Source organism: Phocoena phocoena, chromosome 19, assembly GCF_963924675.1.
Source record: "Phocoena phocoena chromosome 19, mPhoPho1.1, whole genome shotgun sequence".
In the NCBI taxonomy this organism is placed as follows: Eukaryota; Metazoa; Chordata; class Mammalia; order Artiodactyla; family Phocoenidae; genus Phocoena; species Phocoena phocoena.
The window spans coordinates 57,656,967-57,676,833 of NC_089237.1; the positions used below are offsets into that span (position 1 = coordinate 57,656,967).

Genomic DNA, 19,867 nt, shown 5'->3' on the forward strand with positions numbered 1-19,867 from the left:
TTTGTTACTGAACTTGTGCCTCCTCCTCCTCGAAGAGGCCAGAGCAGCCTCGGTCACAGGCCCACCTGGAGAGCAGGCTGCGCCCCTGCCTGCCCATCCCCACTCTTGCGGACGTCTGTCCGGCAGAGAACATACCTGGAGATGATTTTGTGGAAAGTGTAGCGGAAGTCTCGGTTCCGGTAGGCGTAGACAATGGGATTGACGACCGAGTTGGCGTGCGACAGGAGGATGGCCGTGTTCATGGCCCACTTGGGCTTCTCCTTGGCCCAGGCTGGCTGAAAGAGCGAGGCGCAGTTGATGGCGTGTACCGGCAGCCAGCACAGAGCAAAGATCCCAACAATCATGGCCAGGGACTTGGCCGCGTGGATCTCCCGCTGGAGGACGGTCCTCGAGTGGTCCATGAGCTCCATGCGCTGGAGCTGCCTGCAGGCCACCAGGAAGATCTTGACGTAGATGACCAGCATTATAAGCAGCGGGGGCAGGACGCACCCAAAGAAATTGAAGTACACCATGTAGCTCATGGGGACCACGTTCTCAAAGAGACACTTCACAAGGCAGCAGCTCGCGTTTGTGCTTCCATCCCAGGGCTCCGTGCAGTTGGTGGCATGGTCTTTACTGTTCCACCCCAGGAACGGGGTCAGGCCGATGCCCAAGGCGAGGACCCAGAGGACAGCAATGACCCCCCTTGCCCGGGCCCCAGTGACCAGACTCTTATACCTGTTGAAAAGAACAGCATCTGTCACCGCCAGCGTACAGCACTCTGCCACCGAAGTCCAAGACCCCACCTCTGCTCTTGGTTCCTTTACCCCTAACAGCCTCTACCGTTCAGCCTCAGAGGGCACCGTGGCCTTTTACCCTCAACACTAACAGCTCGCAAACAGGTGTAAACAGCTTTGCTCTAACAAGCTCAATAAGGTTTTCATTCTTAAGAACTCACCTCTGTCTAATGACAAATCATGGTCGAGGAGAACAAGTGGAGAATTCTTAAAGGCTGCTTTCTAATCACCCAGATACTGACCTTGGGTCTAGGTCTCCTATGAGACACAGTTCTAGGGGGTCGAGATACACCAGGGAACGGAACCCACAAGACCTCTGCTTCTCAGGGACTTAACGTGCTAGCAGGGGAGACAGATCATAATAAACAACAAGCATAGGTTAGTAAATTATACGGTATGTTCGAAGGAGACGTGTAGTGTGAAAAGAGAAAAAGCAGAGTGAGGAAGGTGAGCTGTGGCAGGGACTAGTGTTAAAGAGGTCAGGCAGGGAGGCTTCACTGATAAGATGCCCTAGAACAAACACCCAACCAGTGAGGACCGGAGGCCCCTGGAGTCAGGCAGCCCCACCTGGTGACTCTGGGCGAGAAGCCTTCTGGTCAGTCTCCCACCAACACCCTAAGAAGAGTCATCCCCCTGAATTCCCCGGTAAGGTGCTGGAGAACGAGAGTTCTAGCAGCGTCCCTGGCTGTCTCGGCTAGCGGCGAAGTTGATAAACATTGGGAAGGAACTTAGCAAATATCAAACCTTTTTAGTAATTTTTAGACCATTAAATCTTATTTAAAGTCTCTAAAAATCATAATACACATTTTGGACGTTTTGCTACAAGGTAGTCCATATATGGTTTATAGCAAAGGTATAAACTCTGCTATTCATAACTGGTCCATAATATGTATTTAACGTAATGTATTGAAAATAATGCAATAACATCTTTACTTAACCTCTGGGAAGAAAACTGGGAAATAACTGGATACACATCCTCTTAAGACTCGTCTGTGGGAAGTGTCCGATCTCCTTCGCCTGCAGGATTAAGCTCTCATTTCTCAGCATGGACCACGGAGCCCTCAGGCCGCAGCCCCAAGTGCCCCTGCCTGCTGTTCCAGACAGCTGCTGCATCCTGGCCCGGCTGCTCTCCTGTCTCAAAGGTCACCTCCTTTCCTGCTCCCTTCGCAGGCAAAGGTGGCCTCTCCCACTCTCTGGCCTCAGACACACACCTGTCATAGAGCTTGTTTATCTCTCGCAGGTGTTCAGCCTTTTAAGGACTTGGACCTTGTCCCTTTGATTTGGTGTCCCCAGGAGCTAGCATAGTGCCTGGCGCATAGGAGGTTCTTAGGAAGGTGGCCATTACAAACACATTCCTGGCTCGCTACCAGACAGCTTTAAAACGGGCTTCTGCTTATTAGGAATGCCTGATGCTGTGGCCAGACAGGCAGCAGAACTGGTCCAGTTTGCGGGGTCTTGCCTCATGTTGACGGTGATCCCTCATCTTCTCTGCTCCCTACGAGGGCAGCTCAGTTGTGGGGTCTTGCCTACAGAGGACCTGCTGGGTGCAGCTGCTCGCTGAACTTTTCTGGGCCAGTAAATCCATCTATTTCCAAATCCTTTCTGCTTCCCTCCTCACGCAGGAATGTAAAGCCATTCCTTATAAAAATGTTATTCCTGGCCATTGCCTTGCCCGAGACGTGAAGAATGCAATGTTACCCCTGTAGGGTAACAACACCACCATCACAGAACTTCAGGCCCACGAGGCAGCCACGCCTCCACTGTTCACGGGACCCAGCTGCACTGAGCTGTGTACAGCTGAACACAGACCAGCCCCGGGGGATGAGTAAGATCTGGGGTTAGCACATTCCCTTGTCAGTCACGGTCTGGGATGGATACGGGAGGTGGTTCTGGCCAGTGTGACTAAAGGAAGTCTGCTAGGGTACTTCCAGGAAAAGTTTTACTTGATAAAAGGAGAGAGACACACGAGGAGAGCTCCTCCCCATACTCATCCCTTTCTGCTTTGGATGCTCTTATGGGAGGCTGTGATGCCTAGAGCTGCAGCAGCCATCTTGTGACCATGAGGCATGAGCCTGAAAACAAAGCAAATGGCGAAGCAGAAGGGAGGAAAGAGTCCAGGTCCTTGATGGTGTCTTTGAACCACTACACCAACCCTAGAACCACCATGGCTCCATACTGTAGTTCAAGAGATAATTGATGGTCTTGATGGCTTAAGTCACTGTTACCTGCAGCCAGAAAGCTCATACAAACTGGAAGGGACTTTCATCTTTTCTAGTCCAACTTCTCTTATTTTACAAATGAGGAACCAGACATACAAAGTCTTTAAGTAACGAAGGCCATACAACAACCAAAGACCAATAAGTCAGGACTTTCAGGCCTCTGTTCCTTACACCACGTTATGCTTTTTTTTTTTTTAATATTTATTTATTTACTTATTTATTTATTTGGCTGCTTCGCCGGGTCTTAGTTGCAGCACACAGGATCTTCGTTGAGGCATGCAGTATCTTTTAGTTGCGGCATGTGGGATCTAGTTCCCTGACCAGGGATCGAACCTGGGCCCCCCTGCATTGGGAGCGCGGAGTCCTAACCGCTGGACCACCGGGGAAGTCCCTATGCTGCTGCTTTTATGTGACTTTTTCCTAAGTGATATTAGACACGGAGTCCTCTGTACAGAGAGGGATCCCAGGGGGTGGCTTCCTGGCGGAGTTCAAAACAACTGGAATCCACCCACATCTGAACCTCTCAAAACTGCTGGATCCTGCGCATATGAAAAACTACTTTTACGCTAAATCGTCTTAGATGAGGAACAGCAGATGATTTCATTCGGGGAGCAGCTGGTCCCAGCCTTCTCCGTGACCCCCTGCACCAGGGCCCTTCTCCCCTACTGGCTCATTATTTTATTCAGAGTTCTTCCTTGTATTACCACACACTCCGCTGGCACTGGAAACAGAATCACAGCCCTCGTGGGCTGTGAAGCTAACGGAAGAGACAGAAAATAAACAGGTAAACACTCAAAGGTACAATCACAAGTCAGAAGGAGTCTGGCCAAACCAAAAGGAACAGGGTGCATATTAGAGAAAACCAGGAAGAGCTTGGACACAGGGTGTCAGGGAAGCCTCTTAGGCAGCAGAGTCGGAGGTGCAGGGGGCAGGGAGGCTCTGAAAAGCGGGGAGAAGCCATTCTAAGCAGAGAGAACAGAATGTGCATGGCTTCCAGACAGGAAAGGGTTTCACCTTCCTAGAGAAGCAGAGGGGTGAGGCGGGCCCGTCCCCAGGCCGGGGGAAGGGGCTGGAGCTTGATACTCAGATACCCCAGTGCTGCGGGATGCCATGGGAGGCTCGAGGCACACTGGGGGGACGGCACTGGTTTCGGCTGTGTGAAGCTCACCGTGGAGACTGAGTTTCAGGGCCGCCAGAAGGAAAGCAGAGCAGTTAGGAAACTACTGCAGTGGTTAACTCAAGAGAAGACATTGGCGTGGGGCAGGATGAGAGCAAAGACAGGGCTCACAGACCTCACCCCCCACCCCATCCTAGCAGCTCTGAACCACACGGCCACACGACACGCTGGGGGAGACATGTGCCTACAGACTCCCCCGGCCGCCAGCCACACAGGGCACATCAGACACGCGGCCGCCCCGCCTGAGCGCCGCTCTGCAGGCACCAGGCCCGCGCGCATCCCCCGTCTCGCGAGGTCAGGGCACCATCGCCAGCTACAGATGTGGAAGCTGAGGCTGCCACGGTTAAATGATTGGCCTGCTGCCCCTGAACTGCAGTCAGGACAGAAACCCACCGACCTGATCTGATTCCTGTTTTGCCCAAAGCAGTCACTTTCCTACTCAGGATCCCGTGGTTCTTCTCACAGATCCCAGCTCCCCTCTCCGCCAGCCCCGGCTCTGCTGCCCTCTGCCCGGGGCCAAAGCTGCCAGCCATTCCAGGGATCCTCTGCCCCCAACTCCGTGGCCGGCCCCCTGGGAAGCGGCAGGCAGTCCTTATAAGGCGGCAGGGAGATGCTTCTCCTGGCGGACACAACCAGACCCACAGCAAGACGTGGGCTCCAAAGGCAGACGCGCTTTTAGCACCGGAGCTGCAGCCCCACGATGGCAGAACAGTCCGTGTCCGCGAGACGCTGCCTGGACCCGGGCACGGGTGGGAGACGGCCAGGGATGCCGGGGAGAGCCGGCCGGTGTCCCTGCACCGGGCGGGAGGCTGGGGGCACGACCCCCGGGTCTCTGGCATCTCACGGCGGGGTGGTGGGCTCCGCTCTCCTCCCGCATACCCTCTCGTCTCCCACTTCCGGCTGGGCCTCTGTCCTCTCCCTGAGCGCCCCACTCCCACCCTGCCCACCCCTCGCTCCTTTGCTCCCCGAGCACCAGGGCCTCTCAGAGCATCCTCGTGTGTGTGTGTGTGTGTGCGTGCCCCTCACATCATTCCTGAACGGCGGGAACGTGTCCTTTCCTACAACCGCCCCAAGTGCAGGAGGAGTAAATGGAAGGCGATGAGTAGAGGAAATGTAGACGGCGGTATTACACCGAGCAAGCAGGAACAACTCCAGCCCACACAAAAGGGGTGTCCTGGGAGAGTCCACCCTCTGGGAAGTGGCTGTGCCCCCGCTGTGCCGGACCCACCCACTCTCCGTGCAAGGGGCTCATTAGCTAAGGAGCCGGATCGAGAGACAGTCACAGCTAAAGGGAACAGTGTGGACGCCCGGGCTCACATCATGACAGAGGGCTTGCCAAGCGCTGGCCTATTTCTGGGCCAGGGTCCCCCCCCTCCGGCTCTGCAGCCCTCGGCTCAGACCAGGCCACACGCTCAGCCTTGGAAACCAGAATTCCCAGCGCTCAGGGTGCCCTGAGTGCAGCAAATCCCCAAGGGCAGCCACCCTGGCAGTGACACTGAGTCCAGACAGGGGCTGGGGAGAGCCGGAGCTCTGCTCTCAGAAAAATGGGGAGAGCGGTGGCCGCAGAACCCACCCCTGCGGGGCCTCTGAACACAGATTTCGTGTGTGCAAAGCACTTTATCAATGCAAATCACTAAGTAAGTACACCCGGAGTTCTGTCCTGCTTCTTAAAATTGCCAATTGTTCCTTTAGGGACTTTTCCCTTTCTGTTCTGTTTCGCTCCCAAGTTTCATTTCTCTGTAATAGAAACACTTCTGCTCCAAAGCAACATATACATTCTCAGAAAACGTCATATTCTCTAAAATCGCACACAAACAGTAACGGGACTTACGTGAAAATGGGGTGAGGACAGACCACTCAACGCCGACCAAGCGTTATAACTAGAGTGCTAACAAAATAACTTGGACGGCCCAGCAGGCAGGTCCGCGCGGGCGGGGGGTAGAGGTTGCCGCGGTGAACATTGAAAAAGTCCCCAGAAAGTCTAATGGAAATCCCGGCAAAAGTGCAATTAGAGCAAGGCCGACGGGTGCAAAGGCAATGCAGCCGGACGAGGCGATGCGGCCGCGCGCCATGAGGGGTGAGGGCTGCGGGCTGCGGGTGCCGCAGGAGGCCCGGGCCCTGCTTCCCCCCCACCCCCACCCCCCGCCCCGCCGTCCTGGGGGCCGCTCCGGGCTGCACAGCTGTCACACTGAGGGCTCCTCCCTCCTCTGCTGAAGCCGGCCAGGCTAATCCCACTATTCCCGCTCCTGTGTCCGGGCAGAACGCCAGATGAACCCAGACAGTGCTTGCACCATCCCAACACCGCTCACCCAGCGCATGCATCCCGTTCACAGGACAGAAATTCCCCTGAAGCGCAGCCCTGGGCTCCCGTGGAGCCCCGTGTCCCCAGGGCCCCTCGCAAGAGCCTCCCCGGGGGGCTGCAGGGCCGCCCCCTCCCGCGGAGCCGAGACTTCCTCCAAGGCAGGACCTCCCTCACTCACGCTCGTATCCAGAACACCTCACACCGGGCCTGGCGAGCGAAGCCCCGACGCCAGCCTGACTTTGTAAGAAAGGAACAGAGCTCTGGTTCCCTGGCACACGTACCCGCTGAACACCCACCCGGTAGCTCTAGACAAACAAGCCGAGGGGCGCATGGACGTGTCCTGAGCTCCAGCCTGTAGTTCACAAAAGGCATCTGTCTAAGAGGGGCCCCCTGAGGCTGAAGAGTTGCTTCCCACCAAGGTAACGGGCGTTCCAGGTGTCGTCACAGACAGAAGCAGTAGCAGTTCTGCACTGTGCCCGTTCAAGACCCAGGATCCATGAACCTTCCCGCAAAGAAAGCCGAAGCCCCACGTGACTTCACCCAGGAATTCTCGCAAACACACAAGGCACAAATGAAACAATTTTTACACAAAAAGAACTGCTTGGTTCTGTTTACGTGAAGTTCAGGTCTAGGGGTGGGAGGAGGGTCTCCCGTCTACCGTCTGTGGTAAATAACTGTCTTGAGGGCCAGCCGCCTTGTCTCCACGGCCTGAGATGGTCACGGCTGGAGCCTGCAGGGCCGCTGGAGGCCAGGACAGCGCCTGCCTACCTGCTGGATGACAAGCTCCGGCCGCCGGAGCTGCCCTTCAGGCTGAGTTCCTCCCAGGAAGCCAGGACCCTCAGCCACTCTGGCTCCTGGGGGTACCCCATCCCCTCCATCAAGTTCAGACATGCCTGAATCCCGGTGGGGACCTGAGCCGAGCCACTGCCAAGGTGCAGGCGGGTGGAAGAGATGCCACCTGTCCTTCGTGGCCACCCGGGAGCCTTGGAGGAAGAGTGCAGGAAAGAATGTGGGCAGCTGTCCGCACCAGGTCAGCACGGCCAGAGGAGGCCGTCCAGAGTGGCCTACAGAGATGGAGGGTGGTGGCCAGGACCAGGTCTCCCGGAGCTCACCTCTGAGGCTGGTTCTTGGCGAGGCTCCCATTTTGGTCTCGTATATCGGGTGGGACCTGGGGACAGCTCAGGGTCGCTGGGCTCCAGGCTCTGGTCTCTTTGACGTGAAATAAGAACCCCCAAGAGCAAAGCCCACTGCCTGAACTCAGACCAGAGAAGAGGATACCTGTCATCCTCTCTCCCCGCAAAGGTACCCTCCTCCCACGGCTGGGGCTGAAACACACTGCGCTTCAGACACACCATTAACTGTCAAAAGCGTCAGCCGCCACGCACGCTGACAACCAGTCAGACGTCAGGAGACACGCGGCGTCGGGCGGTGCGGCATCCTGTTACTGGTGACGGTAGCTCTGAAGGTAACTGTTCGCGGGGGCGTCTGCCAGGCTTCTCCGCTGGGACCGCTCATCCCTCTGTGATCGGCTGTACCTCGTGGTGCACAGACTTTGAGATTCTGTAAACATCGTGGCCCTCATCAAACTTTCACCGGTGAGTTTTATCACCCACTGACTGTTCTTCCCTGAACCGCTTACATGATGACAGTTGCCAAGTGATGACCTACTTACACTCATTAGTGAGCTGGCATTCTCCTGCACGCAGGAGTTCCTCCAAGTCATCACTTAACAAAACAAAACAAAGCTCTCCTAGCTGTGTTCATCACGAGGGCCTAGAAGAAATGACGCGCCAGCAGCCACGAACGCTCCTGCCGAATCTTGGTTTCTAAATACCATTCTCCACTGCAAGAAAACAGGGCTCCCTGGAGAAACGGCTGATTCCAAAGCCAGAAAATACAATGGAGCCTGAAAAGCCTTTCTGTGCCAGAAAGTAAGAAGTGCTCAAAAACGTGCTGGGAATACTCAAAGAGAAGTCAGCTTGAACAGGCTCTCATTCACCAAACTTGGGCATCAAAGTGAATAACAGGTGTGGACTGTAACACATTAAATGAAAATAAAATTCCCTAAGTCCACTGGCATGTAAAAAACGTAATTTAAGGAAAAGCAGGGAAAGGTAAACCTCTTCTCTACAGAAGAAGGACAACTGACACAGTGGAAGGAATGAAAAGAAATAAAATTACCATCTGACATGGTAATAATTGATCCAAGCAAGAATCATCAACGGGGAAAACACACCTTTACAGTGATGAACGCTGGCAGTGATGAGATTTAACACAACAGCAGTGGGACAGGTTGACCCCGTGTGCCGTCCTATGTGATGGGCTGAAATGGACACACCATCAGGTAGACAGTACTCCCACCAAAAATGTTCAACTTGAGAATCTAATCATAAAGAAACAACCAAACTCAAAATAATGTATTGCCATGAAAGGGGGGGGGGGGGAAAGACTGAGGAATGCTTCCAGATTAAAGAAAACCAAAGGCACATATTAAATGGACGTGTCGACCTTTTATTGGAATCTGAATTTTTAAAAAACTGTAAAGAAAATGATCAGGATAACTGGGACATCTGACTATAGACTGTACCATGTCAATGTTAAAGCTCTTGAGTATAATTGTGTGTGTGTGTGTGAGAGAGAGAGAGAGAGAGAGAGGAAGGAAGAAAGAGAGAGAGAAAGCGAATGTAGCAAAACACGAACCATGTGGGAATTTGTCTTAGTTTTGAAACTTAGAAGTTGTGAAAAAAACACACACTAGTTCAGAATGACTCATTCTTTCTGAAACCACAGACCACATTACATTAGTCAAATGGACACAAATGTGTGTGTGTATAACTATATATATATATACACACAGATATAGATACGTATATACAAATATATCTTTTAATAGCAGGGACTTTTTAAAAAGCACAAAATGAATGCAGTATGTGTGTGCTTGTGTATGTATTAAAAAACTACGTTTCTCATGACTTCTGAAAACGCCAAACTTAGGAGCTATTTACCCCTCTAGGCGATGCCAGTATGTCTTTTCCCCTCCCTCTCCTTCTCAGTTTTCCACTCTCCCCGGCTTTATCCTGAGGACACCCTCCACGGGCTTGTCGTGTCTCAACAACAAGCTGGTCCATCCCTATCGGGGCAGGTCCCCCCAGCACACGTGTGTACACATGTGCACACACACTGACAACCCCTAGACACGTCACACGCTAGTAACTGGACTCGCCTACTGGAGATGCTGGGGGGAGCAGCGTGAGCCCTGCTTATAAACAAGAAGCAAAGGCAACCTTAAACCGATGATAAATAACCTAGAAAATACCCACAAGCATGCAGAGAGCTGCAAGGGAATCCAGGGTGCCTCCCAGAGAGAGTGTCGTGAAAATTGGCAAGAGTCAGCTGGTGCAGAACATCCCAAGCAGGGAGAATGGCACGTGCAGAGGCCTGACCTCGGCCAGGGAATCCAGGGGGTCCTGATAAGCAAAGCAGAGATACAAAGGGGAGAGGGGGGCGGGGGAGGCCGGTCCTGTCCCCAGGCGCGAACAGGGCTGAAGGGGCAGCAAGGATGCAGGGCTGGCAGCGGGGACAGGGAGGAAGCAGAGGGGGGACCAAAGAGACTGGGCTGCAGGCGGGGTGAAGACGTGCAGCCACCACCAGCACCTGGTCTGTGATGTCTTTCACTAGCGCTTGAGACTCTACATTATAAAATAAAAAAAAAAAAAAAAAAGGCAGCTTTGGCGCTGGCGTCGGCGGTGTCAAAATCAGCCTGGAAATCAAGATGTGGGACGGAAAGCTGCTTTGGGGAGCCCTGTGCGGGGCAGGGTGGTAGCAGACCGGCCAAAAGCAAAGCCAGTGGGGCTGAGAGAGGAGAGCAGCTTGAGAATGTTTAAACCGCGCTGGGTCTGGAGTGATGCTGTCAGGAGGGGCTGGATCCAGAGCCGAGAAGGGCCGCCCAGCCTGGAGCTCCCCGAGCGCCGCCCCCCACGCACCCCGCCCCATGCGGGCGCCTTAACGGCCCCCGTACCTCTGGGATGAGCCACCTGGCGGCCCAGAAACCCGGGCTCACCTGGACTCTTCCGCTCCTCGGGCCCAGCATCCTGCCCAGTCAGCGAGTCCTCCTGAACCTGTCACCCCTGTGACCCCGTGTCCTCGCCGCAGGCCCGCCGCTCGGCGCGTGGTGTCCAGGCGGACGCCAGCCTGGCCCCGCCCAGCCGCGTCTCTGGTCCCCGTTCACCGACTGTACCCCCAGGGCCCACCTCTGGTCTCGGGGGTCCTCCCCATCCTGGTCTTCTGGTCGGCTGCACGGTTTTCCCTGTGGCCCCTTCTGCTCCAGACTCTGCCCGACCTCCTGGCTGGCGCGGTGCGTCAGCCTGCTTCCATGGAGCCCTAAGCCAGAAACAGGTTGGCCGGGAAGAGAGGTTCCAGCCTTGCAGACAGCAGGTTCCAGACGGGATTTAGGAAAGGAGCAGAAACCAAGAGGAAGGCTGCCTGCTGACCAGCCTAGGGCGGCCTCACCCCTCAGGCATCACGCCTGCACTTCCCTCGCAGCTGGGCACATATCCCTCACGTCCCCACCCTTCCCTGGCTGAAGCTTGAGACCCAGTGACGGAGGATGGGGTTGGAGGAAGAGTTTTGATTATATACAATCTATGCCACAGCAAGAATCCAAACCATGTGAATCCGAAAGTGGTTTTTCAAAACTGACTCCAAAAAATTTAACCTTAAATCAAAAGTAAAAATATGAATGCTAAAATTTAAAAACAAAAAAAAATAGAAGAACTAGGGGGGAAAAGTCAAGGAACTCTTCCAGGGGAGAACAAAAGACTAAAGTATTGGAACCTTATATGGAAGAGTACATTTACAAGACAGAAACAGTCAAGGAGGGAAAGTCTCCATCTACTTATCAAGAATCCCAGAAGGAAAAACAGACGGAATGGAGATAAGGAAATAATCTAGGAAAATTCTTTTTTAAGATTTCAGAACTGAAGACAGACCTAAGTCTTCAGACTGGCAAGGCGTCGTCCCCAGGTGAAGGAGAAAAGCTGAAAGTCAACATTTAGACCCAACCTCGTGGAATTTCAGAATACCAAGCAAAGCAAAAGATCCCAAAGGCTTCCGAGGAAACAGAGTTACGAAGAAGGATTACACCCACGTCGGACTTTCTTGGGCACCCTGGGTGTTAGAGCAATGCCTTCAAGCCTCAGCGTATCCAGTCCAACTACCAACCACGTGTGAGAAAGGAAAACGTTGCTGGCACGAAAGAACCCACGTCCTGAAAAAGCTACCTACGGATGGTATATAGACAAACATGTGGAATCCCAGAAAGAGGAAAGAAAACATGCGGGAGGGGGGCAAGAAATGGCAGAAGCACCCCAAGAGTATGATGGGGAGACCCGGCACGACACCCGCGCAGCACCAGGCACCCTCCGCAATGAGAGTGAAGGAGCGGGGTCGTCCTCTAATTTCCAGATGGGGAGTTGATGATGCAAACACGAGGCTGACTAAAATGGGGCATAATTCTGAGTAGTGGGCGGCACCTACAAACAGAACCCACTTGACCTGCCATGAGACCCATCTCCTGGAGAAGATGGGCTTACTGACAGGAGGGCATTTCTGCTCCAGTCACCCTGCTCTGCTCGGGAAACACGTGCGCAGAACGTTGTACGCGCCGGGTATTGGTTTCCACTTTTCAGAAACTCTCTACAAAGTGCGGGAAACTTTATTATAGATACAGAATAAAATGCAAATGTTATTAACCTTGACACTGTAAAAGCAATGGTATAATATAAATGTGTTCAATACGTAATTTGTGCAGGAGAAACAAAAACAACAACTAAGAAGCAGTGGTTGCCTCTAACAGGCAAATGGGAAATCAGAGGTCAGACTGGGTGACTTACTTCCCCCAGTTTACCCTTTTATATGGTTTCATTCTCTTTACTACGGCACGGATCGACTTTGGAAAGTAAAACCTCCTACCTGTCCAAAGTAAGGTAGAGACAGGGTGACAGCAGAGGTGGAGAGATGGGGGAGGGAGGGCGGTACACTTTTCCTCATTTTTCTTGACAGTTAACAGCTACTGCCTACAAGTGATGGAATTAGAAATAGAGGCTGAAATAGGATCCACCGGGAAAAAAATCAAAATATAACAGAAATTGGAAGGAACAGGGCTTGTCTTGTGTGGTGGGCAGTCGAGAGATTGTTTCAAGATGGCAGCGCAAACCCAGCTGTCACCGTGGAGGGCGGAGTGGCCCTGGGAACCAGTGTGGGAGGGCTTCCAGGCAGAAGGGCTGGTGTGGGCCACTCGGCCTTTCTCTGTGGAGCCCTCTGTGCTTTTGAATACCTACTTCTTCACACTAGTTGATTTCTAACGTAGAACACGACAAACAAAACCAAGTCCTTCGTGGACTTACCAGTGCCGTGAGGACAAAACCCAAATTGCTCAGCAAGCCTCCGGGCCCCCCTGGACCCGCTGTGTTAGGACCCCGACCCTGAGGCCCGGCAAGCCCACTGCTCCCACACAATCCCTACCGCGCCGTAACCCTCCATCGCCCCATCCTTCTCCCACATGAAACTTTGGCATCAGCCCCCCAGAAGGACCACCGCCCCTGTCAGCCCGGGCCGAGTTAGGAGGCCATCCTCAGCCCGTGACAGTCTGTTCCCAACTTTAATTCTTTCAAAGAAGGTACAGTTGCTCTTTGCTGTCCAGTCCCTGCTGCCCACGGCAGTGTCTCCAGCCTGTCAGCCTCCGAGGTGAAGAGCACAGCCTGCTAACGGGTCTCCTGGGTCGGGGCGGGGGTGGTATAAGAATCACGCTGAAGCCCGGCTCCTGAGGGTCAGTAATGAGTCAGAAGCATCAGAAAAGGCTGGGCCTCGCTTCCCGCATCTGAGGAAGGGGAGGTGGCCAACAGGCTCCCGCGGTCCGGGCAGCTGAGTCACATCCTGTGACGGTTCATGCACCTGCCAAGGCACCGCGGCCTCCTTCCCCTCTGGCCACGGTGCTGTTCCGCTGCGTCCTCTTTAATCTGGTGACATTTAAAGGGTCCCACTCATGACCCCCGGGGTGCCCCCTCGTCCACACCGAGAGGCTGCAGCCTCTCCCTCCAGGGGACACAGGCTTACCCAGCCCTGGCCGTGTGACCTGGGCCGATGACAGCTCTCTGAGCCCTGTCCTCCCCACCTGTGGATCTGGAGGTGACAGGATCGCCCCCAGAAGTCTGTCGCAGGGGCTCACCGAGACGAGGCATGGGGGGGGCCCAGAAAAGGTCAAAAGAGTGGCTGCCGCTCACAACTGTGCCCTGCGTTCCGGTGTCCGGAGCACACCTGTCCGCCTGCGTGTCCCTGCCCTGGTGTTGTGACCCCGGCCAGCAGGCAAGCGTGAGGTGGAGACAGGGTACCGCAGGGCAGCTGTGCCCGCGGTCACAGCTCGTCTGCCTGTGCAAACGCAGTTAACGCTGCCCCTTGACACATACTTTTTCTGCACATGATCAAAGGCCACCCGTGCTCTCCAGAATCCTGTGCAAACGCTGCTGAGCCGCAGGGCCGGGCACCGTGTCCCTGCGAGGCTGCTGCTCCAGCGTCAGAGCCCGAGTGCCGCAGCCTCCTCCGCAGAGGGGCTCCTGGCCACCATGGCCCGGGGCAGCCTAAGGTCGCGGGGGACCCCGTCCCCCTCCCACGACCCCCCCGGTGCTCGGGGCTCCGCCTCCACCTCCCCCTGCCCCAGGGGCTGCTGCACGAACGTCCAGCTGGTTGGACTCTACCCGCAGTGAGGGGATGGGACCCCAGGCGCCCTCCAGATTGGAGATGGGCCGGAGGGGAGCAGCGGGTGTGGGGGGGTGTGATCCCCGCAGGAACTGGTCCAGAGCTGCCAGAGGGCACAGGCAACGAGGCCCAGGAGGGACTCTCGGATTCCACCAAGAGGGGGCCCTGCAGGGGTGCCCTGACGGGGGGGGACACGGTGACAACGGAAGCGGAGGCCGTGAGACTGGACGGCATGTCAGAGAAGCTTCCTGTCAAGGAAGCCAAGGAACGGCCGGCATGTGGGTGGGGCGAGCGGCGACGGAGGGTCCGTTTCGCACGTTCGGATAGTGATGGGGGCTCCCTGGGGCCACGGTAACAAAGCACGGCGAACTTGAGCGGTGGCTGACACCACTCACTCCCTCCACTCCCTGGAGGCCAGGAGCCCGGAATCAAGCGCGGCAGGGCCACGCTCCTCACGGGCTCTAGGGGAGGCGGGGCTCTGGTGGCCACCCAGCATCCCAGTCTTTGCCTCCATCTGCAAACGCCTTCCCCCTTCTCTCTGCTTGTTTACTTTATAGGAATGGGGTTTCACTTAGGGGCCACCAGGTCATCCCGGGTAAGCTCCTCCTCTGAAGAACGACATAAGGTGATGTTCATTCTTTTCCCACCTAAGGCCAGATTCACAGGTTCTGGGGATTAGAGTGTGGACACCATTCAACCCACTCCAATGGGAATGATCTGGAAGAGAAAGACAGCCCTGGTGTGGAAGAAGGGAGGACCCAAGGCGGGGAGTGGCGGGACCCAGAGCTGAAACCTTCTTTCCCGGCTTTATTTCAAAACAACATTACAGGGACTTCCCTGGTGGCACAGTGGTTAAGAACCTGCAGGGGACACGGGGTCGAGCCCGGGTCCGGGAAGATCCCACATGCCGTGGAGCAACTAAGCCCGTGCACCACAACTACTGAGCCCGAGTGCCACAACTACTGAAGCCTGTGCGCCTAGAGCCCGTGCTCCGCAACAAGAGAAGCCACCGCAATGAGAAGCCCGTGCACCGCAGCAAAGAGTAGCCCCCGCTCGCCGCAACTAGAGAAAGCCTGCGCGCAGCAACGAAGACCCAACGCAGCCAAAAGAAAGTAGATAATGTTTAAAAAAAATCACAGGTGAATTTTATTGTATGGGAACTGCAGCTCAATTTAAAAAAAGAGAAAAAGTGAAAAAATTAAAAACACTCAAAACCCCCTGCCAACCTCCTACAGTTCAGTCCCCTACAAGGAGCTCAGCGGAGGCCACCTTTCCACCCAAGACAGTCTTGCTAAGAGGTCCCCAATACCTCCCTCCCAGACCGGACACGTGAGGCTCTGAGAAGACGCCTCCACGCGGCAAAGGGGGCAGGAGGGTGAGCATCCAGGGACAGACAGACAGACACGGCGCCTGCCATCCCGCTGACCCACCCAACCAGCCCAGCGCCCCCAGAAACACCCTCTTTCGGCCCCAGCAGACACTCAGCAGCGCGGTGCAGGGGAAACGGGGTCCAGGAGCCGGGAGGGCAAGCCTCCAGGCGGGCAGAGGGGAACCACGCGGCACTCCAGTGGCCTGGGGTGCGGCTGACAGGCAACAAGATTAGGGAGGAGGAAGGGCTCCTGCCGAGACGCCTGAGCCAGCAGCTGCGGGCAGACACCCCTGCCCCGCAGAGCCCCGCCCTGCCGGCTCCCCAGAGCACCACTGGGCCTAGACCCCCGGCCGGGGACCGCGCGCACGTGAACTGCAGTTAGCGGATGTTCTCCTGTGTGTGGACGCCCCTCGCTCTGAGGCCAAGGGCAGGGCCCGGTGTAGGCAGACACGCCTCCTGGTCAGGTCGGCACAAGTTCTCGTCTTCGTTTCCGGCCATCTCCTCGGGCGCCCCTTTCCTGCAACGCTCCCTGGTCAGTATCTGCCTTGACAGCTGGGCAGCCGCAGGGCTGCGGGCTCTGCGGTCTCGAGCCGTGCCCACGGCAGACGGCGCGGGCCTCCGTCAGAGCCTTGGGGCGCCGGTGACAAGTCCAAGCCCCCGCTCGTGCCCGGGTAGGAGGCGGGCCTAAGCTGCTGGCCCTCACCCCAGTTACTGCTGCCTCTACAGGGAGTCCCCTCCTCCCCAGCACACTTCCAACTTCACTCCCACTGACCCGTGACCCCAGGGAGGGCCTCGGAGCCGAGTGGGAGCTGCCCGGCCTGGGTCAGTAAAGAAGGGAGCCCCCCGTCTCCCTGACTCCCAGAGGCCCTCGAAGTTTGGTGGGACCGGAAGTCCCCGGTTACATACTGGTACTGGAATCCACACACACCCGGCCCCAGACGTTCTGATTAGGGAGGGCCCGGTGCGGCCCTGTAATCTGCCCTTTAGCTCAGCAGGCCAGGAAGTGCCGAAACAGGAGCCGTGAGGACCTCTCCAGCCCATGACGGTGGGCTGGGCGCCAGGGGCCAGGACACATGCCATCCCTTCCTGGGACAGGTCACACACACCTCCTGCAGACCTCTGACCTGCTGCGGGCAGGCCGGGAGGGCAGGGGTGGGACCGGCACTCACTCCGAGGTGCTCCGCCCTCCCCAGCCTACATCCCGCCCTCCTGGCTTCAGCAAACGCAAAGAAGTTAGCGACCTGTGATTCACATTTCTTTCGCCTTCACACACCCACACCCATTCCTTTAAGACCCCGCCCAGCAGAGACCGGGACAAGAAGTAACAGATTTAAACTTTCATGCAACTTCCTGCTCCGTGGGGCATGGGGGATTCTTCCAGTAACTCGCACTGAGCTGAGGTCTCTCTGGACCTCTGCCAGGGCCAAACCCAAGGGGCTTCCGTGAGATAAGGCTGTGGCTTGTGGCTGCCTGCTGGGTGCAAACAGTCCAAAAGGCTACCAAGTAACCAACACGAGGACCAAGAGGCAGGAAAGGGAGCCCTAAGAGAAAAGAAGCTCGTGCCGTGCGCCCCGGTCCTCGGAAACCCCTGGGCTCTGTCACACCTGATGGGACACATGGGGCCTCCTGGTCACAGGCCAAGGGCAGCAGCACGTGGAAAGGCCCAGACACACAGAGGAGGCTCACAGCCCGGCCAAGCAGGAGGCTCCTGCCCTCGCTGGGACCCAGGACACAAAGCACAGGGAGCAGGTGTGCCACGCCAGCCTGCTACAAAGGCTTCTGGGAGCATGCCCCCCCCCCACCCCCCCGTCAATTCCCTCAAACACTTTTCCCGTACAGCCACCAATTCACTGCAAGCAGAATCCGCTTCCAGAAACAGCCGTCTGCTCTCCGCCCACATGCCAAACACTGATGCCACACACAGCGGGAACATGGGGCCAGCGCTGAGACCCAGTCCTGCTGCTACACTGATTCAGAGTCACCATCCTGCGTGTCCTCCCCTTGCCTACAGGACGCAGGTACCTACCTCTGGAATTACTGGCAGGATTAAAGGATGTAAGTTTAAAGCGCCCGACAGAGTTGGCAATCAAGAGATTAATTCCTTCCTTTCCCTCCTACTCAATTTCCCTGTCTCAGTTCTAGACCCAAAGAGATCCCAAGTTCACCCAACTCAGAAACGCCAAAGGGCATCCAGGCATGCACGCAAGAGAGAGCGAGAGAGGAAGAGGGAGAAGGAGAGGGAGGGAGGGAGAGGGAGGGAGGGAGAGAAAGGGAGGGAGGGAGAGAGAGGGAGGGAGGGAGGGAGAGAGAGAGAGAGGGAGGGAGGGAGGGAGGGAGAGAGAGAGGGAGGGAGGGAGAGAGAGGGAGGGAGGGAGGGCGAGGGGGAGAGGGAGGCAGAGGGGGAGAGAGGGAGGGAGGGAGGGAGAGAGGGAGGGAGGGAGAGGGGGAGGGAGGAGGGGAAGAGAGAGGGAGAGAGGGAGAGAGGGAGAGAGGGAGAGAGGGAGAGAGGGAGAGGTTGAAGGAGAGAGGGAGAGAGGGAGGGAGGGAGGGAGAGAGGGAGAGAGGGAGAGGTTGAAGGAGAGAGGGAGAGGAGAGAGGGAGAGAGGGAGAGAGGGAGAGAGGGAGAGAGGGAGAGAGGGAGAGAGGGAGAGAGGGAGAGAGGGAGGGAGGGAGGGAGGGAGAAGGGAGGGAGGAGGGAGGGAGAAGGGAGGGAGGAGGGAGGGAGGAGGGAGGAGGGAGGGAGGGAGGAGGGGGGAGGAGGAGGGAGGGAGGGAGGAGGGAGGGAGGAGGGAGGGAGGGAGGGAGGGAGGAAGGGAGGGAGGAGGGAGGGAGGGAGGAGGGGGGAGGAGGAGGGAGGGAGGGAGGAGGGAGGGAGGAGGGAGGGAGGGAGGGAGGGAGGGAGGAGGGAGGGGGAGGAGGGAGGGGGGAGGAGGGAAGGAGAAGGGAGGAGGGAGGGAGAGAGAAAGTAAATACTTTCAATTAAGCCCCACGTGATGCTTGTGATGCTCGGGCTCTCCAGCTCCCAGCTACACCTGGGACTCCGCTCCCCTTGCCGGCTGGCTCCTGCATCTTCGGACTGTGGGAGAAACAGCGACCCGCAAGTCCTCCAGCGTTTGGAAACCCTGGTGGCACTTTCCCAGCCGCTGGGACTGGGCAGCAGATAAACAAGGCTATACAACGCACGAGGCTCTCAGGCTGTCGGTCTCGGCGAGCCGGGAAGCACTTTAACTCTCTCTAAAGTATAAGAAGGTGATTAGAGTCCGCACGAAGCACGCAGCGTTCCCCAAAGTTACCTAGCACCTCCACCCGGGTCGGCAGGTACAGACTGAAGTCGGGCGGCGAGTCGCGTCCCAGCGTCCAAGGTTGCCCTGGAGCCTCTCTCCCCGGCCCTACCGCCCAGCGCTCGCCGGGCCCCTTCCCGCCCGCTCGGGGCGCTTTCCCCGGAGCTGCCCCACCGGGCCGCACCCCCGGGGCCCCAGGGCTGTCCCTACTCGGGTCCCCTGAAGGAGGCGCGCGCCCGGGGCGCCGAGAGGGTCGAGCCCGGCGCACGTGTGTCCGGAGGCTGCGGGCCGGAACTCGCGCGCCCCGCGCCCCGGCCGGGAGGGTCTGGGGTCCCGGGGGCCGGGGCCTCACCTGAGCGGGACGCGCACGGCCAGGTACCTGTCGACGGCCACGGCCAGGAGGCTGAAGATGGAGCTCTGCGTGACCACTAGCACGAAGCAGGCGAGGAAGAGGCAGCTGTGGAAGTCGGTGCAGAAGCCCAGGCTGATAGTGACGGCGAAGGGGATGGCGAAGAGCCCCACGGCCACGTCGGCCGCCGCCAGGGACACCAGGAAGTAGTTGGTGGGCGTCTGCAGCGCGCTCGAGGTGCCCACCGCCGCGCACACCAGCACATTGCCGGCCACCGCCAGCGCGGCCAGCGCCAGCTCCAGCACCACGTACAGCGCGGCCTGTGTCAGCTCCAGCGGCATCGCCACCCGGTCCAGCCGCGCTGCCACGAGCGCCCGGACCGCGCGTCTGAGCCGGGGTCTCGAGCTCTAACGGCCGGCAGGCGGGAGGAAGGCGGCGCGGGGGCGGGGGTGGTGCCTCGGCCGAGCCCGCCCCCTCCGCCCCGCCGCCGGCCCCGCGCTCCGTGCGCCCCACCCGGCGGGGCGGTCCGAGCGCTCGCACCTTCCCGGGAACCCGCGCTGGGGGTCAGGGCCGGACCTGCCGCGAGAGGACCCCGCGCCGCCGCCGCCGGGCGAGGCGACGACCTGCAGGCTTCGGGGTTTC

The 19,867-nt window shown here is 57.3% G+C and overlaps 1 protein-coding gene across 1 annotated transcript; it reads right to left on the minus strand.

The window, feature by feature from the left end:
* Positions 1-53: 53 nt before the first annotated feature.
* ADORA2B (adenosine A2b receptor) lies at positions 54-19,566 on the minus strand. Its single transcript, XM_065897626.1, has 2 exons — positions 19,229-19,566; positions 54-717 (listed from the first exon to the last, which is right to left on the minus strand). Exons 1-2 carry the CDS (start codon positions 19,564-19,566, stop codon positions 54-56), a joined length of 1,002 nt encoding a protein of 333 aa, XP_065753698.1.
* Between the last annotated feature and the right edge of the window lie 301 nt (positions 19,567-19,867).

Coding starts and splice junctions, on each gene's coding strand:
- ADORA2B (XM_065897626.1), bottom strand. CDS start 19,566: ATGCCGCTGGAGCTGACACAGGCCGCGCTGTACGTGGTGCTGGAGCTG. Junction 718..19,228: donor GCCGTGCGCGTCCCGCTCAG/GTGAGGCCCCGG, acceptor TCTTTTCAACAG/GTATAAGAGTCTGGTCACTG.